General features: G+C 48.3%; 2 protein-coding genes across 9 annotated transcripts in view; both read left to right on the forward strand.

Annotated features, from left to right (window-relative positions):
* Nucleotides 1–12,176, forward strand: part of CEP85 (centrosomal protein 85) — a 29,420-nt gene extending 17,244 nt beyond the window's left edge. For all 7 annotated transcript variants that reach the window (XM_037017880.2, XM_037017882.2, XM_037017879.2 and 4 more), the window contains 8 exons: nt 386–571; nt 3,818–3,970; nt 4,201–4,355; nt 5,417–5,531; nt 6,437–6,487; nt 8,633–8,740; nt 9,833–10,058; nt 10,444–12,176. In XM_037017880.2, the coding sequence (XP_036873775.1) occupies nt 386–571; nt 3,818–3,970; nt 4,201–4,355; nt 5,417–5,531; nt 6,437–6,487; nt 8,633–8,740; nt 9,833–10,058; nt 10,444–10,604 (1,155 nt within the window). In that variant the 3' untranslated portion in view covers nt 10,605–12,176. The remainder of the gene's footprint in view (nt 1–385; nt 572–3,817; nt 3,971–4,200; nt 4,356–5,416; nt 5,532–6,436; nt 6,488–8,632; nt 8,741–9,832; nt 10,059–10,443) is intronic.
* A 1,142-nt stretch (nt 12,177–13,318) lies between these two features.
* SH3BGRL3 (SH3 domain binding glutamate rich protein like 3) lies at nt 13,319–14,970 on the forward strand. Of its 2 annotated transcripts, none has more exons than XM_017663492.3 (3): nt 13,319–13,571; nt 14,253–14,420; nt 14,533–14,970. In XM_017663492.3, the coding sequence occupies exons 1-3, from the start codon at nt 13,524–13,526 to the stop codon at nt 14,596–14,598; spliced, it is 282 nt and encodes a 93-aa protein (XP_017518981.1). In that variant the 5' UTR covers nt 13,319–13,523; the 3' UTR covers nt 14,599–14,970. The 2 variants fall into 2 exon arrangements, with proteins under 2 accessions (XP_017518981.1, XP_017518980.1); XM_017663491.3 differs by having other exon boundaries at nt 13,393–13,571; nt 14,235–14,420.
* The last annotated feature ends 45 nt before the right edge of the window (nt 14,971–15,015 follow it).

Below are 15,015 nucleotides of genomic sequence, written 5' to 3' on the forward strand. Positions count from 1 at the left end.
AACCAGAACTTTAGAGCCTGGGTCTTCTGATACCTTGTTCTGTGTTCCTTACATTATGCTACAGTCCCTCAGGTATTGCTTTAAGGCAGTGGTTCTGAAATTTGACTGCATCAGAACAAGCTAGAAGGCTTGTTAAAACATAGATTATTGAGACCATCCCCAGAGTTTCTGACTCAGTGGGCCTGGGAGTTGGGCTGAAGAATTTGCATTTCTAACAAATCCGTAGATGATGCTGAAGCTGTTAGTCCTTTAAGCACATTTTGAAAAGCACTCCTTGAAGAAATTCTTAGATAAAGGTGATATTTCTCTAAGTATCCTGGGGATAAGTAAAATACATGGGACTATAAGGGGAAGGAACAGTTATGTTTTGAGAATCTTTCTGCAGGAGTTGCAGCGAGAGAACACTTTCTTACGTGCACAATTTGCACAGAAGACAGAAGCCTTGAGCAAAGAAAAAATTGAGCTTGAAAAGAAACTCTCTACTTCGGAAGTTGAAGTCCAGCTCATCAGAGAGTCACTTAAAATGGCATTGCAGAAGCAGTCGGAGGAGGGGAAGAAACAGGAAGAAAGGGTAAGCTAAAGAGCTGTTAATCTCTAGTTCACAAAGGAGTCGACATTCAGTCCTCTCCTGTGAACCTTAAGCTGTACCTGGCCCCCATTCTTGGAACCAGGAGGAACCAGTTGGGTAAGATCCTACATTGACTTACCACGCAAGGCTGATCTGCTGGAAATGGTCTCCTTTCTGCTTCATCTCCACAAAACTACCACAGACAGGTAAAGTCATATCATCTCCCATTGCCCCAGGTTGTGGTGGGCTGCCAACTGGCCTGGATGGAAAACCAGCCTGGGTAGTCATACCAGATGGTACTCCTTCAAGATACCTATAGTAAATTTACATCATTCAGCTGGTTTCTCCTCATTCTGCCTAAAAAGTAGAGAAGAATTCCTTATGTGCAACCAGTTTGGGAGCTTTTACATTTTTGCCAGTGTCCTTAGAATTGTCTTGGGGTAAGATTGGTCATCACAGAGGAATGAACTTAAAATCTTTTGGTTCTGTTCACAACTACTGTAATGCAAATGTTCTTGGGGGACTGGTTAAGTAATGTTTACTTCTGGACCACTTGCATCAAAATCAGCTAGAGTGGTGCTTCTTAAGTGCTTCTTTATATGCATAAGAATCATTTGGAGGTGTTGTTAAAATTGCAGGTCCAGATTTAGTATTTGGAGGGAGGCAGGCTGAGATCCTGCACTTCTGACAAGCTCCTCTGTGATATTGGTGCCATTGGTACAGCGAGGAACTTAGAAGCTTGTTTAAAAAAGAAACTTTTAATCAAAATAATACATGTATGTAAGTCAAATAATCAAATACCAATATGTTTATAATAAAAATAGGTATTTCTTTGCCCAGCCCCACTCCACAAACCTATCCATCCTCAACTCTTTTCTTTCTCTTGGTATATACCTCTATATTTTGGAAAAATATTCTTCTCTTATACTTTTTTACTGTTTTTTTGTTTCTTGGATGCAGTATCTTTTCTTTCTGATTATATTGCTTATACCTTTTGAGATGTCTACATCTGCTTGGAGTGTTCTGTGCCCTTCAGGTCCTTTTTATTTTGTTTTGTCATCTTTCAAGTTAGAGGCTTGGTGTTCCTTGAATGTGTAGGCACCCATATTTAAGAATGAAGTATTTAAAAGCTGAACGGAAGCTCTGGATTTGTGATAGTTGCCTGGTGGACTTCACTGAAGGATGGTCAGATTTAGATTACCTCTTCACTTGGGAACCCTTAAATATCAGAATCTGAATGTCTTATCTCACTCTCTTGAGGAAAGAATCTTCAGCCTGCTGCCTGGCTGGGGACAGGAATGCTCTGGCCTTTAGGTTCTCAGCATTGAGAAGGAGATTGGCTTAGTGTCCCACAGTTCTGAACATAGATTTTTTACTTAAACTTATTCCCAGTGTTGAACTCTCTCTTTCTGCTATGACTAATATCCCTGAGTCTGGAATCTCTAATTTGATTTCTCCAGAGAATAAATTTTCAGTCTCCTTTTGGGGAAACCTAGAGTGAGGATGGTATCCAGCTAACCTGTATACAGACTTCCAGTGAATCCCCCCCTCTTTCAGTTGTATAGCTGCTGCCTGCCTCAGAGGTTCCTGATGCTTTGAGTACAGAGGTTCTTGGGGGTCATGAGGACACCTAGTTAGTTGTCCACATTGTCAGTAACTTCCACCCACTGCAGATTGTAACTCTTGTGCTCCAAGTCATTTATCCCCTTCTACTTTCATCTTCTGAAAACACTGAAATCTCTCATATACTTTTGTCTCCTCTATTGACTTTTTTAGATTAATATTTCATTTATCCCTGTCATTTTAGAGATGGAGAAGAGAGAAACATCTGTGGGCAGTCCACCATTTCTTAAATTCAAATTTGGCTATCAGCATTTTCAATAAGTTTTCCAGCTGATTCTGATAAATATTAAAATGTGGGAATCACTGATCAGAGCTCGAAAGGTACAGATTATACCTGGGGTAAAACTTGTGGCTGATTTTCAGGGAACTGTCTTATTTTTGGATTAAATTAGGTCTGTACTTCCTTTTCATAAGTCAAATAAAAAGCCTTAATAATGAAGAAAAAGTGTCCATTCAGCTTGGTTGAGTGCCTGCTCTGTGCCAAGCATTACGCTACGTGTCAGGAATATAATAATGAGCAAAATGAGCACAGCCTATCCTCTCAAGGAGTTTATAGTCTCATTAGCCCTTCCATATGATTACTTCGGTTCATATCATGTGGAGTGTTCAGGGAAGAATGCATTACCTATCTCAACAGAACAGAACAGACTGGTTGTACATCTACAGGGAAGTTGTATATACTTCTTCAATTCAGTTCTAATGCAGACCACCTGGAGTTAGCATTGGACTTCATAGGTTTAAGCACATAGTCCCCAACAAGACTGTGCTTACTTCAGATGCCAGCTGCAAGTTCTGGGTTCCCCTGGCTACCTATACTTCTGATCAACTGACTACAAATCCAAGGGTTCCCATGACCCCTTCAGGTTCAGTAATTCACTAGAATAATTTAGAACTCAGAAAAGTGCTATATACTTAGGATTACAGTTTTATTATAAAGGATACAAAGCAGAACCAGCCAAATGAAGAGGCACATGGGGTGAGGTCCGGGAAAGTCCTGAAAGTAAGGCTACCATTTCCTTCTCCCCTTGGAAGCAGGGCATATCACCTTTCTGGTACAGCCATGTGTTCACCAGTCAGGAAACTCCACCAAGCTTTAGTGTCCCAAGTTTTTATTGGGGTTTTGTTATGTAGGCATGGTTGGAATCAACCTCCTGCCCCCTTCCCCTCCTCAGAGGAATTGGGCTCAACTCCATTGGTCTTTCTAGTGACCAGCCCCCATTCTGAGTCACCTCATAGCATAAATGCTTGGGCAGTTTTCTTAAATTGGTAGCATTTTTATATAATAAAGAATTTGTCTGGTCTTTGCTTTGGAGGAAGGAAGTTTCCTGGGAAATAACTTCTAAACTTTTAGAATTTCCCAAATAACAGGAGTGTCTTTGTTATTCATGTGAGCCAGAGTCCACCGTGGCATTTACGTATTTCCTCACCCTTTGATTGGAAAATTCAAGTGTATTAACTCCGCAGTTTATGCTCTAATCTCAAATGGCAAAATTTGATTAGCTTCCTCCTGCCTTCATTGCAGTAAAACATTTACAGCCTTAAGAGAGTGGTCACTTTGGGGAAAAAGTTGATGTTCAGTCTCCTAAAAGAGTTAATGGAGGCAGATACTTGACATTTCTGTCCTAGGTCAAAGGTCGTGATAAACATATCAATAATTTGAAAAAGAAATGTCAGAAGGAATCTGAGCAGAACCGGGAGAAGCAGCAGCGTATTGAGACCTTGGAACGCTATCTGGCAGACCTCCCCACCCTGGAAGACCACCAGAAGCAAAGCCAGCAGGTAACAGCAATGTCTGGGCATACCTGGGGCAAGCAGGGAGTGGCCAGGCAGGGTGACTTTACAGCCTCTGCTGTACGCAGTTACCTTATGGCCTCCTGAAAGGAAAATCCCAAAGGAGTCATGTCCAGACTCACATCTGTCAAATTTGTAACTGGACTGCACATTTTCTGAGATACCTAAACAAAGCCTTCCTTGGCTTATTGACCTAAGCATGGGATCCTGTCTCTCAGCTTAAGGATTCTGAGTTGAAGAGCACAGAGCTCCAGGAGAGAGTAACAGAGCTGGAGAGTTTGCTGGAGGAGACCCAGGCAGCATGCAGAGAGAAGGAGGTTCAGCTGGAAAGCCTGAGACAGAGAGAAACAGAATTCTCTTCCACTAGACGTAGGTAAGGAAAGGAGTGGGGTTGAGGAAAGAACTGGAGAGCTAGGTTCTGGTTCTGACTACCCCACTCACTACCTGTGTGACTTTGGGCATATCACTTTGAGCTTTGTTTTCTTTGGATTGTGAGTAATAGGAAAGCTGCTTATTGGGCAAGGAACAGGTTTTTGAGATGGAGTGTGTGGTGGGGGCAGTGGTCACATGGGACCTTATCACTGAATCCTTTGGAAGAATCCAGTGCAGTACTTGACATAGTCATAATTCTTGAGTATATAGTGTTGAATGAATGGGAGCATTTCATAAACTGGGAGATGAGTTATCTATATATTTGCAAAAGTAGATTCTGATGCTGAGGACTGGAGTGCTGTCCACATTTCAAACCTTGTAAACTAAGGCCAAGAGCATCTGTTTTTCCTCAGCCCTGGGGATTACTCTCAATTGCTACAACAGGTTCTGAGAACAAAACAAGATACCATAATGTATCCTCAGGGTATCTTGGGAGCCTCTTCCATATTAATAGCAGTTTCTGAAAATGTGATGGCTGTGTTTCAGTAGCCTCTTGGACCAAATCCATTTTCTAATGGGATGGATTGGATTTCTCATCCCATATTCAACCACAGTGACCCTTTGTTTATCACAGCAGACGGGCCATGGTGAAAGTGGTTGTGGGCACCCACTGGAGGAGACCACTGCTTGGAGTCAGAAGCAAGGTTAGGGGACTAAGCTGACTCAACCCCAGACTATGTGCCAAGAAAAAAGGAGGTTTTTTTATATTTTCCAAAATTTCTACAATGCACATGTATGATTTTTATAATCTAGATACTTGTGATGAAAGTTTGTTTTTAAAATATTGAAACAAAGAGTAAAAGAGCCTTGGGCAGGTAGACAACTATAGATGTTGACTTCTAGGACAGGGAGCTGACTACAACAGACCTAATACATTATCCTCAGCTATGGCTTGGAAGGGCCTAAGTGTCTTGCCCCAAAACCCACAGTAAATAGTAGAACCAGGAGTCAAATCTACATCTCTCTGACTTCAGATTTCTTGAAGAGGCCACTGTCTTTCAGCCTTCAAGATAAGCGGTGTGTGGAGATGGCCAGTGGAGAAGGTCTAGCCCAACAGGGAGAAGGTCCAAAAATGGAAATGGAGTCCTGGCAAAAGGAATGTGATTCTCTCCGAAAGGTGACTAATGGTGTCAGGGCTGTAATGGGGCAGGCTGAGAAAAAAAGAGATAATGTATTGGTAAGGAACTGTGAGTTTCTGGCCCCAGGCCATCTAAGATCTGCTGCTTAGAGCTTTTCTCTCTTTTTCATGATGTGACCCCTGTATAACAAGTTGCATTTTAGATAACTCATCCTTAGCACAGGCAGGCAGTTAGGGGAGGACATGCCTCTGAACATCCAGACTGGATGCTCCAAAATGGTGCACTGAAGGTTGGTACACTTCATTCATGACCCAGGCCCCATTGTGTTGGGCAGAGTTCTAACCAGTGATGGCCATCGCTCAGCAAAGAAGGAGCCCAGTGCCTGCCAGTGAGACTAGATCAGCAAAAAAGCTGCAGAAATGGTTCAGAGAATACCTGCGTTCTCAAAGGTTGGGAAACAGGCCCATTCAGATTCTCCCCTTGGACAGTCACTGTGACCAGTGCTATAAGTAGCAACAATTCTCACAGCCCTGGATGGAGCAGACTTCATTAGAGCTGAGTTTTTAGTCATATCCTTTACTAAAGAACCAGAATGTACTCTAGCGCTCTCTCTCTCTCCCCCGCTCGCTCTCTATGTATATAAAGTTGATTCCACTGGCCTGCAGTTATCAGGGCCCCACACCCAGTAGTGGTCATACTTCACACTACCTTCCTGTTTAAACCTCTTTGTTGAGTGGAGTACAGGAATGTGAAGCTAGTTAGGTAAGATAGGGTGTCTGGGTTAGATTTCTGTAAGTAGAGCTAATTTGTCTTCACCCTGGTATCACTATTGACTGGCTGTAGGCAGTGGGGTTAATAGCCAGACCACAATCTAGTGCAGCCTCTTGCCCTCTGACCTAACAAGCCTGTGATGACAGCCTTCCTTGATAACTTTGTCTTTCAGATTGTGGAGAAGCAACGGCAGAAGATAGATCAGTTGCGTTCACAAGTACAGGTGAGGTGGAGTTCTTGGAACATGGTATGCAGGACTTAATGATGGAATCTCTAGAATTCAGCCAATACTATTCTTTGGTGCAATTTGCTCAGCACTAGGAGTACAACCAGAATGAGACCCAGTCGATGCTTTTAGCTTACAGTCTTTTGGGGAAGGAGTTTCAGCACATTACTGTGAAAACAATGTCCATGTTACCCTGGGGAAGCATAGAAGAGTCCATGGGAAGTGGGGAGGCCGAGAAAGAGTTTTTGGAGGTCATGAGCCTTGAAGGAGGAGGAGGAGTTAGCCAGGCAAAGAGGAGGAGACAGATAGAAGGAACAGCCCAGGTAGGAGCATGGAGGCATAAAACAGCAGGTTTGCACATGGAGCTGCAAGCAGTTTGGTATTGTTGACGTAAGGTGGTGAACAGAGAACTGGGCTACAGGAGGGCTTTGTTTCTCTAATTAAATTGGCTTTTATTCTCTAGGTAGGTGATGGGAATCTACCATAGCACTTAATTGGGGTGTGATGTGGTCAGGTTTACATCTCAGGCTTAAGTGTGGAAGATTGACACTTGGAGATTGGTAAGGATAAAGGCTAGTGGACTGTTAAAGAAATCCTACTAAGAGATGACAAAGGAACCAGGCATAAGGCAGCACAGCAAGGAGGAGATGGGATAAATTTAAGTGAATTTGAGGAGGTAAAATTGAGAGGAATCAGTGATTATCAGAATGTAGGGGGTTGAAGAATAAAGAAAAAATTACAGGTGATTCCTGGTTTCTATTTTGGGTCTGAGTGGGGGAGTGTCCTTAATTGGGTTCTTCAAGAAATCCTAGGTGAAGCAAGTTCATTCAGGTTCTCTTTGGACTCAAAGAGGTTTTCACCCCAGAACAGGTACAGTGCACTCTGAGAAGCAACTGAAAGCTGCAGTCCTGACTTTGCCATTATGTGGGTCAGGCTGTTTATTTAGTTCATCTATTTCAAGTCCTAGAAGGAGTAGTTGCGCCTAGTAAGCATTCCTAAGAGTTTAAAGTATCTCAAAGTACATTCCCTTGAGCCCTGGAGTTACACAAAGGTTGAGAAGTCCAACATTTTAAATGGTACCCATGATGAGATTTCTCAGGCAAATCGCAATGTCAGGTGAATTTGCTAGAATTAGGTGGATTCAGAATGGTCACACTGGGTATTTCCTAGTTATGAGGCATTCTCCTTGGCGGTTTACATTTTTTAAATGGGGAAATTGAGAAATATTTTATATGCTTCATTTGTTCAAATCAGTTTCAAAATTGGGGGGAAATTGTGATGAATAGAATGGAGTCAGAAGATAACAAATTCCTCCCTCCTCCTAACCCTGATTGTCCCTACACACACACACACGCACGCATGCATGCATGCACTCAGCGTGCACACACACACAGCTACCTATGTAAGGTGCCTGTGGGAGTGCTTGCTTTCCTACCCCTTCTCAATCTCTGTCAAAAGCATTTAATACGCACTGTTGTCAAGGGCTTTGACAATGAGCTCAAGTACAGGGATTGTTGGGTATTATTCTCACTATCCTCAGGGCCTGTTACAGTGGGTGCTCAGTAAGTACTGAACTCAGCTGAATGGATGTTCCTTGTCTTCAAGAAAGTTATGGTCTAGTGGAGGGAGGAATCATGTGCACTCATGAACTGTGATGGAGGTATGAACAGCAGGGAGGTATTAGGGTTAATTGGATCTGATTTGCAGATTGAGGAAGGCTCAGGTGGATCTTGGAGGTTTCCTGGGTGACAGGCAAAGCAGAAAAACAGTCTGGGCAAAGTGGAAGAGGAGTGAGCAGCAGTGCTGGAGCTGGAGACTTCGGGGAAGAAGGCTAGTCAGTCATTCAGTGTAGCTGGAATGGAGACTGGAGGGCAAAAGAGATATAGCTAGAAAAGTAGGTAAGGGCCAGACTGGCCTGGAATGCCCTACTGAGGAGCTGGTCTCTATTTGGCACATGGTCAGGGACTATAGGAGGATTCCATTGGGAAGTCATAGATTAGACGTGTTCTAAAATAATCTCAGCAGCAGTGTGTGGGCAGGGTGGGGCTTTACATCCAGTCCAGGCCAGAGGTGATATGGTCTGAGCCAGATTTATTATACCCCCTGGGGTGTTCTCCCACTGCTCCTTGCCGTGGGATTCAGAGCTTAGAGCAAGAAGTGGCACAAGAAGAAGGAACAAGCCAGGCGTTGAAAGAGGAGGCCCAGAGGAGGGAGACAGCCCTGCAGCAGATGCGCACAGCGGTGAAAGAGGTGAGCAGCATCAGCCAAGCCTTTTAGCACTGCCTTCCCAAACTGATTTCTCTGGGTACCCTCCCCATCGCTCCTCCCACATCCTACTCCCTTGTTTGAAGGTCACTGTTGAGCTTTCTTGGCAGAGGAATAAGAAGGGACTTTGCATCATCTGTTATATTAAATGTCTTAAGCCAACCTTAGGATGGCCATAATTGCCCAGGAATGTCTTTTATTGTGAAAATCATTCTTTCTCCCTTTGTCTTCGTGCAACCACAGGATTGTGGGGTTGGGGAGGAAGGGTTCAAGAAGACTGTGGATTGGGTGTTCCTTGTGGAGTGAACAGAGCTGTCAGCAGGGGGCAACCAAGTTCACTAGCCAAGTGCCTAAGAGGGCATCTCTCAGAGCTGGGATTGTTATGTGGGCCATTGTAGGTGAAGGGCTGGGGCTGGAGGAGGAACTCTATTCAGTTCTTTAAAAGAGAATAGAGGTAGGAAGGGAAGGAGAGTGGGCTAAACTGTTCAGGGAGAGGGAGGGGAAGAGACACAGATCTCCATGAATAGCTGGTCTGTGTAGTAAAGTCAGACTTCACTGGGGTGAAGGTTTGAAAAGGGCAGGACACATTCCTGCACTGTATCCTCCAGGTCCCCGACTTCTCCAGGCCCCCATCCAGTGGCTACTGACTGTCATGTCTGTCTTGCCCCTTTATTCCTCTGAGTCACTCTGATCAGGCTGGCTGGTAGCCACTTTTGTCAAAGTGGCAGGGAGAGATTGAAACCAGTGTCTCCTCAGATTTCACAGTTCACGTTAAGCCTTCTCTAATAGCCTGGCTAACAAAGTTGGCTGAGAGACTGGCTTCATATAGAGTTCCGAGGATCAGGAGTATCTTCTCTGGGTCCTGAACAGAAACTTGGAGACTGATGTCTCAGAGCCTTGTGGAGAGCAGTTTTCTCCCCACTGTTGGAGCCCAACCTACAGTCTAGAACTAGTATCAGGGGTTGTGGGTGGAACATGCCTGGGACTCAGACCTTCCCCTACACACATCCACATTCATGCACAGATACTCTGCCTTTCCCTGGGCCTGGGTTAATGTGCTTGCCCATCTCTGCTCAGCTTTCAGTGCAGAACCAGGACCTGATTGAGAAAAATCTGACACTTCAGGAACACCTGCGCCAGGCCCAACCAGGGTCCCCATCTTCACCAGACACAGCCCAGCTGGCATCTGAGCTACACCAGGAGTTGGCCAGTTGCCTTCAAGATCTGCAGGCTGTCTGTAGCATTGTGACCCAGAGGGCCCAGGGCCATGACCCCAATCTCTCCCTGCTGCTGGGCATTCACTGTGAGTCCTCAGGCCAGTCTGGGACCCAGGAGAGAATTACTTTCATTTTCCTTTCACCCTATCCCACCTTTCCCATCCCTCTGATAATGTGTGAAAAGGGCTACAGAGGCCTGGTCACTGCCCTCTGGGAGTTTATGTATTTTCCCAAAGTAGATGGTAAACCTATTTTGGAAATGGGCATCTGTATGGGGTACCTGGGTGCAGGAGAAATAAAGTGTCCCTTAGCAAGTTTTCAGCCCATTATCCCTGGCTGCTTTTTTAAAAGTGCCATGTCCCAAGACCACAGGTCTCATAGGGCTGCCTATCCATAGTGCCCCCTCCACATGAAAGTGTCTCTTAACTGGCTTACTTACTAACATTTTCTCGAAATTACTCTCCTCCCCAGCTACACAGCACCCAGAGACTCAGCTAGATTTGCAGAAGCCAGATGTGATCAGGAGGAAACTAGAAGAAGTTCAGCAACTACGCCGTGACATTGAGGACTTAAGGACCACCATGTCAGACAGATACGCCCAGGACATGGGAGAAAATTGTGTCACACAGTGAGGAATGCTGGGGGTGGGACAGGCTGTATTCCGCTCCCCGGGAGAATCTGGTCTGCCGAGGTCCCATTCCAGCAGGTCCTGCCCTGACAATCTCTTGCCTCCTCTCTGCTGCTATTACCAGACAGAAGGGGTGGAGGAGAGCTAAGAGCTGGCATTTGGGGCTAAGGGCTGTTTTAGGGAACTGTGCCTGCCCTGCCCCACACTGGCCTTGCCTTGTTGGACTGTGTTTGTCCTGTCATGCTCATTCACCCTTTGAAGGTGAGTGACCAGTTAACTTTTGCAGGTTAACTGATAAGTCCTCACAAACTGTTCCCAGCCCCAGGCCAACATCAAAGGCAGACAGCGCTCTCTTCCCTTCTCCGTCCTCTGGGATGGATCCACATTCATTCCCATTCCATACTCTGGTCCTGCTGATACTGAGTTCATTAAAGGGCCCTGGAAAGGCTGAGTACCAGTAACATTGGACATCTGAGGATTCTCAGGCCCCATGTGCCAGCCTTCCTGGGAGCGAAGCTGGCTTTCTGGGTTTTCTTAAGCCCAGTCTCACTGCTTTTTCCTCAGGACTTATGTTCTCACAGGCATCCTCAGGGTGATCTATTGATTTGTAAAGTACCCCCTAGAATTGGGGGCCTAGGGATTAGAGCCAGCGCTCCTTCATCTCCTAACATGCCATTTTATAGGAGACCCCACTCTAGCTGCTCTGTGCCCTTAGGGCCCTGGCCATGTGGTTAGCAGAGCCCTTTTCCTTTTGTTTGTCAGGCCATCCAGGTAGTAACCTTCTAGGGCTTTGAGTGCAGACTCTTCTCTGTGATTCTGGGTTTGGACAGGATTTTCCCCCAGAATACCATAGGGCAGCTGTTAAGCTCTTCACCCCCTACCCCTGGTGCTGGGGCCATCACCTACCCTCTGATTTCTGCCAAACTTGTGTTTGGGGGCAGGGGTCCTTTCCTGTTCTGGACTCCTTCAGAGTTCCCAGCATATCTAGTGCAGGTCGGCTTTAAGGTACAGCTGTCAGTGTTTGCTGTGTTTTTGTTTGTTTCTCTGGGGCCTTTGGACCCTCTGCCTTCTGGTTTCTCTTGCCTCCTTGTTTAGGGAGCATCTTAAAACTGTTTGTATCTGGTTGTTGGGCCAGCCCCAGGCCTCCTTGAGATCTGGAGCCAGGCCACGCCAGGGCTGTGTGTGGGTATGGGGGAGCCTTGAGCAGAGTTCAGGAGCCCAGAGTCAGCCACTGTAAGATCCTTGCTAAGCTCTGGGCTGTCAGGGCAACATCCTGGACCTCACTCCCAGGCCTGAATGAGACTCCTTAAGTGTTTTTACAAATTCGTGTTTTATTTATGGAGTGATTTAGCCCTTTCCATTCAGAGTGGCCCCACCCAGCCACCCCTCAGCCTCTGGGCTCCTGCCTCCTAAAAGGAGCTGCCTGGTTGGGCTCCACCCTGTGTTGGAAGCCCAGTCACCATGCTCACGGGTATTTTTCCTCATAAAGTTTATAAGTAGTTATTTATATGAATCCTTGTTATGTTAACTGGTTTGTATTGCCTATTTTGATTACAAAATAAAACATTTATCAGACTCCTCGGTTTTCCATTGCCTTCCTTCACCATCATCCTACTCCACCCCTCATTTTGGCTTCGTTGAGCCAAAGCCTGGGTGTGTAGCCAAGTTCTTCAGAAAGCAGCAAAGCAGGGCCTTTGGCAAGTTCAGCCTCATGTCTGTTATCTCTCTATGACTTCTGCTCTGTCATTCTATTGGGACAGATGAGATCTCTTCCCAACTCACTTTCTATAGGGCAAACCTCCCCTGAGTCACAGAGCAAGTTTGTCACTGGAAAGCATTTCAGTAATCCTCCGAGAGAGGAAGTTGCTGCCTCTGGGTTGCTGTGAGGAAGTGGTTTCCCCAGAGCCAGGCAGGACGCTGGACTGCCTCAGGGAGCTGGGGTTTGTCTTCCTGGGCTACTATCAAAGCCCTGGCCCTGAGGGATTCTTCCAGGGGAATCATGTCCAATCCCAGGCAGATAGCTGAGTCTCTAACATTGGCCTGGTTGCTGCAGTCTCCTTCCCCTGAGCCTCCCGAATTTTTGCAGGCAGGAGTGTTTGAGAGGGTCATCTGCAGCATGGAGTTGGGGCTGAGACACCCCAAGACCAGCTATGGATTTTTAACAAGGGCCCAGGCCTCTCAGGAGTCAATACCAACCTCTGCCTCCACCTTTTCCAGACTGGCAACCTCTTACCTTGTTTTCCATCTGGCTCCTTAAGGGTGTGGCCCTGTCTCCTGCCACCACCCTTCTGTCCAAACTTGCCTATCTGATGGAGAGGATCTTTGGAGGAAATAATCTAAGCAGTGGCTGTCTCTGCTTTGGAGTTCCTCCTGCCTTGCGGGATTAGCCATGAGTGGGTGCCGCCGGGTATAACGTGGGGAGGGGTCCTTTAGAGCGAAATTCCCTAGGTTGGAAACCGTAGGTTGAAAACAGCAAGTCTTCAAAGCCCCGCGCTGAGCTGCGCTATCGTGGCATCGGGGGTGGGTAGCTGGGCGCCCCAAGCTCAGGCGAGGCTGAGGTCTTTGCCAAATCTTCATCCCTGCCCTCCCCGACCTTTCCTACCATCAGGTTACACCCTAGCCTCACTGTGAGCCCCAGATATGGGAAGGACCCAAGGAGCCGGCCTCGCGTGGGACTAGCTGGGGGGCTCCGCGCGCCCGGCCCCCGGGGGGGAAGGGCGGGGGGCGCCCGCGGCGCGGGGGGCGGGGTCGCGCAGGCCCCGCCCTGGCCTCGCGCCTGCCCGCGCCGCCCATTGGTCCTGAGATCAGTGACTCGCGGGCTGAGCAGGAAGGAAACCGCTCCCCAGCGCGGCGGCGTAGTCTCCAGGCCGTCCAGCTGCTACCGCCGCCTGTCCGTCTGTCTGCCCATCAGTCCACCCTCAGCATGAGCGGCCTTCGCGTCTACAGCACGTCGGTCACTGGGTCCCGCGAAGTAAGTGCGCGCCGGGGGCCGGCGCCGAGTTAGGGCGCGGGCGGCCGAGTCCTGGGGCTTCGGCCCCGACGCCCGGGACCCGCCCCCAGGGAGGGGGCGGGGCGGGGCGGGGGCGGCCGGGCGCGGGACACAGCTTCCCGGGTCGGGTCCCAGTGTGCGCTCGGCGGCCTCGTCTCGAGCCCCTTCTTTGGGCACCCTGGATCCTCGGTAGCCCCAGTATGAGCTGCCCACGCCCATCCGCCGTCACTCGGACACGCATTCTCTGCACCCTGACTGCCGGTCCGACCCTGACCGTGTCCTTACCCAGCCTTTCTTCACCTCCCCTGAGCGTGTACCTGGGGCGGGGGTGGCTCCTTACCAGCTTCTGCCCAGCCTACCCTGCCTTCCCCTCGCTGAGCTCCTGGTTGTCCCCACCCTGAACTTCATCCCACTTCCCTTCATTCTGACTCCCCTTCCCACGGTTGATGGTCCCTCTCTTACCCTGCACCACTGCAAGGCTGACTCATCCTCCCAACCCCTAGTGGCCAGAACCCTTCCCCACGGTGTGGACGGGGGCAGAGGGCAAAAGCCAGTGGCCACAGCCCCTCTCTCTCTGCCCAGGGTGCCCCACGTAAACCCTCTCTGCAAAGGGCACCTCCCATAAATCCTGCTCACTACCCCCAGCGCGTCCTCTGCCCCCAGATCAAGTCCCAGCAGAGCGAGGTGACCCGCATCCTGGACGGGAAGCGCATCCAGTACCAGCTAGTGGACATCTCTCAGGACAACGCCCTGCGGGATGAGATGCGAGCCTTGGCGGGCAACCCCAAGGCCACCCCACCCCAGATTGTCAACGGGGACCAGTACTGTGGGGTATGGGCCCAGGGGTTGGGGGTGGGGGAAGTGCGGTAGGACCACCCCAGCCAGAGTCCGACCTGAGACAGCACCAGCACTAGGTGACCACTTCTTGCCTCCCTTCCCCCAGGACTATGAGCTCTTCGTGGAGGCTGTGGAACAAAACACACTGCAGGAGTTCCTGAAACTGGCCTGAGCCAAACTGGCCTGCCGGACTCCACCACATTCCCCCCAGCCACTGCCACCACCAGGCCCTTGTGACCAACCCCCTGTTAGTCTTAACCTTCTGACCTTGGAGCCCCTTCCCCCATCCCAGCCCCTTCTCCTCCCTAAATGTAGCCCCCTCTCCTCCACTCAAAAAGGCAACATTCCTTACCCACTAATCCCAGAAATTGTCTTCAGCAATAGCCCAAGTGCTGGCAGCCCTCAGCCAGGTCCTGTGGCTGCCACCCTGCCTGGCACTGGCTGATGGGCACCTTGTTGGTCCCACTAGTCAGGGCTCTGCCAAAGGCCCCACAGTCCCTATCCTGGGAGCACCCTAGAATCAATTAAATATCCCATTCCATTGGCCCTGTGTCTGTCTGGTATGGCCTGGGCATCCTGGGTCCCTGCT

Source organism: Manis javanica, chromosome 4 (genome assembly GCF_040802235.1).
Source record: "Manis javanica isolate MJ-LG chromosome 4, MJ_LKY, whole genome shotgun sequence".
In the NCBI taxonomy this organism is placed as follows: Eukaryota; Metazoa; Chordata; class Mammalia; order Pholidota; family Manidae; genus Manis; species Manis javanica.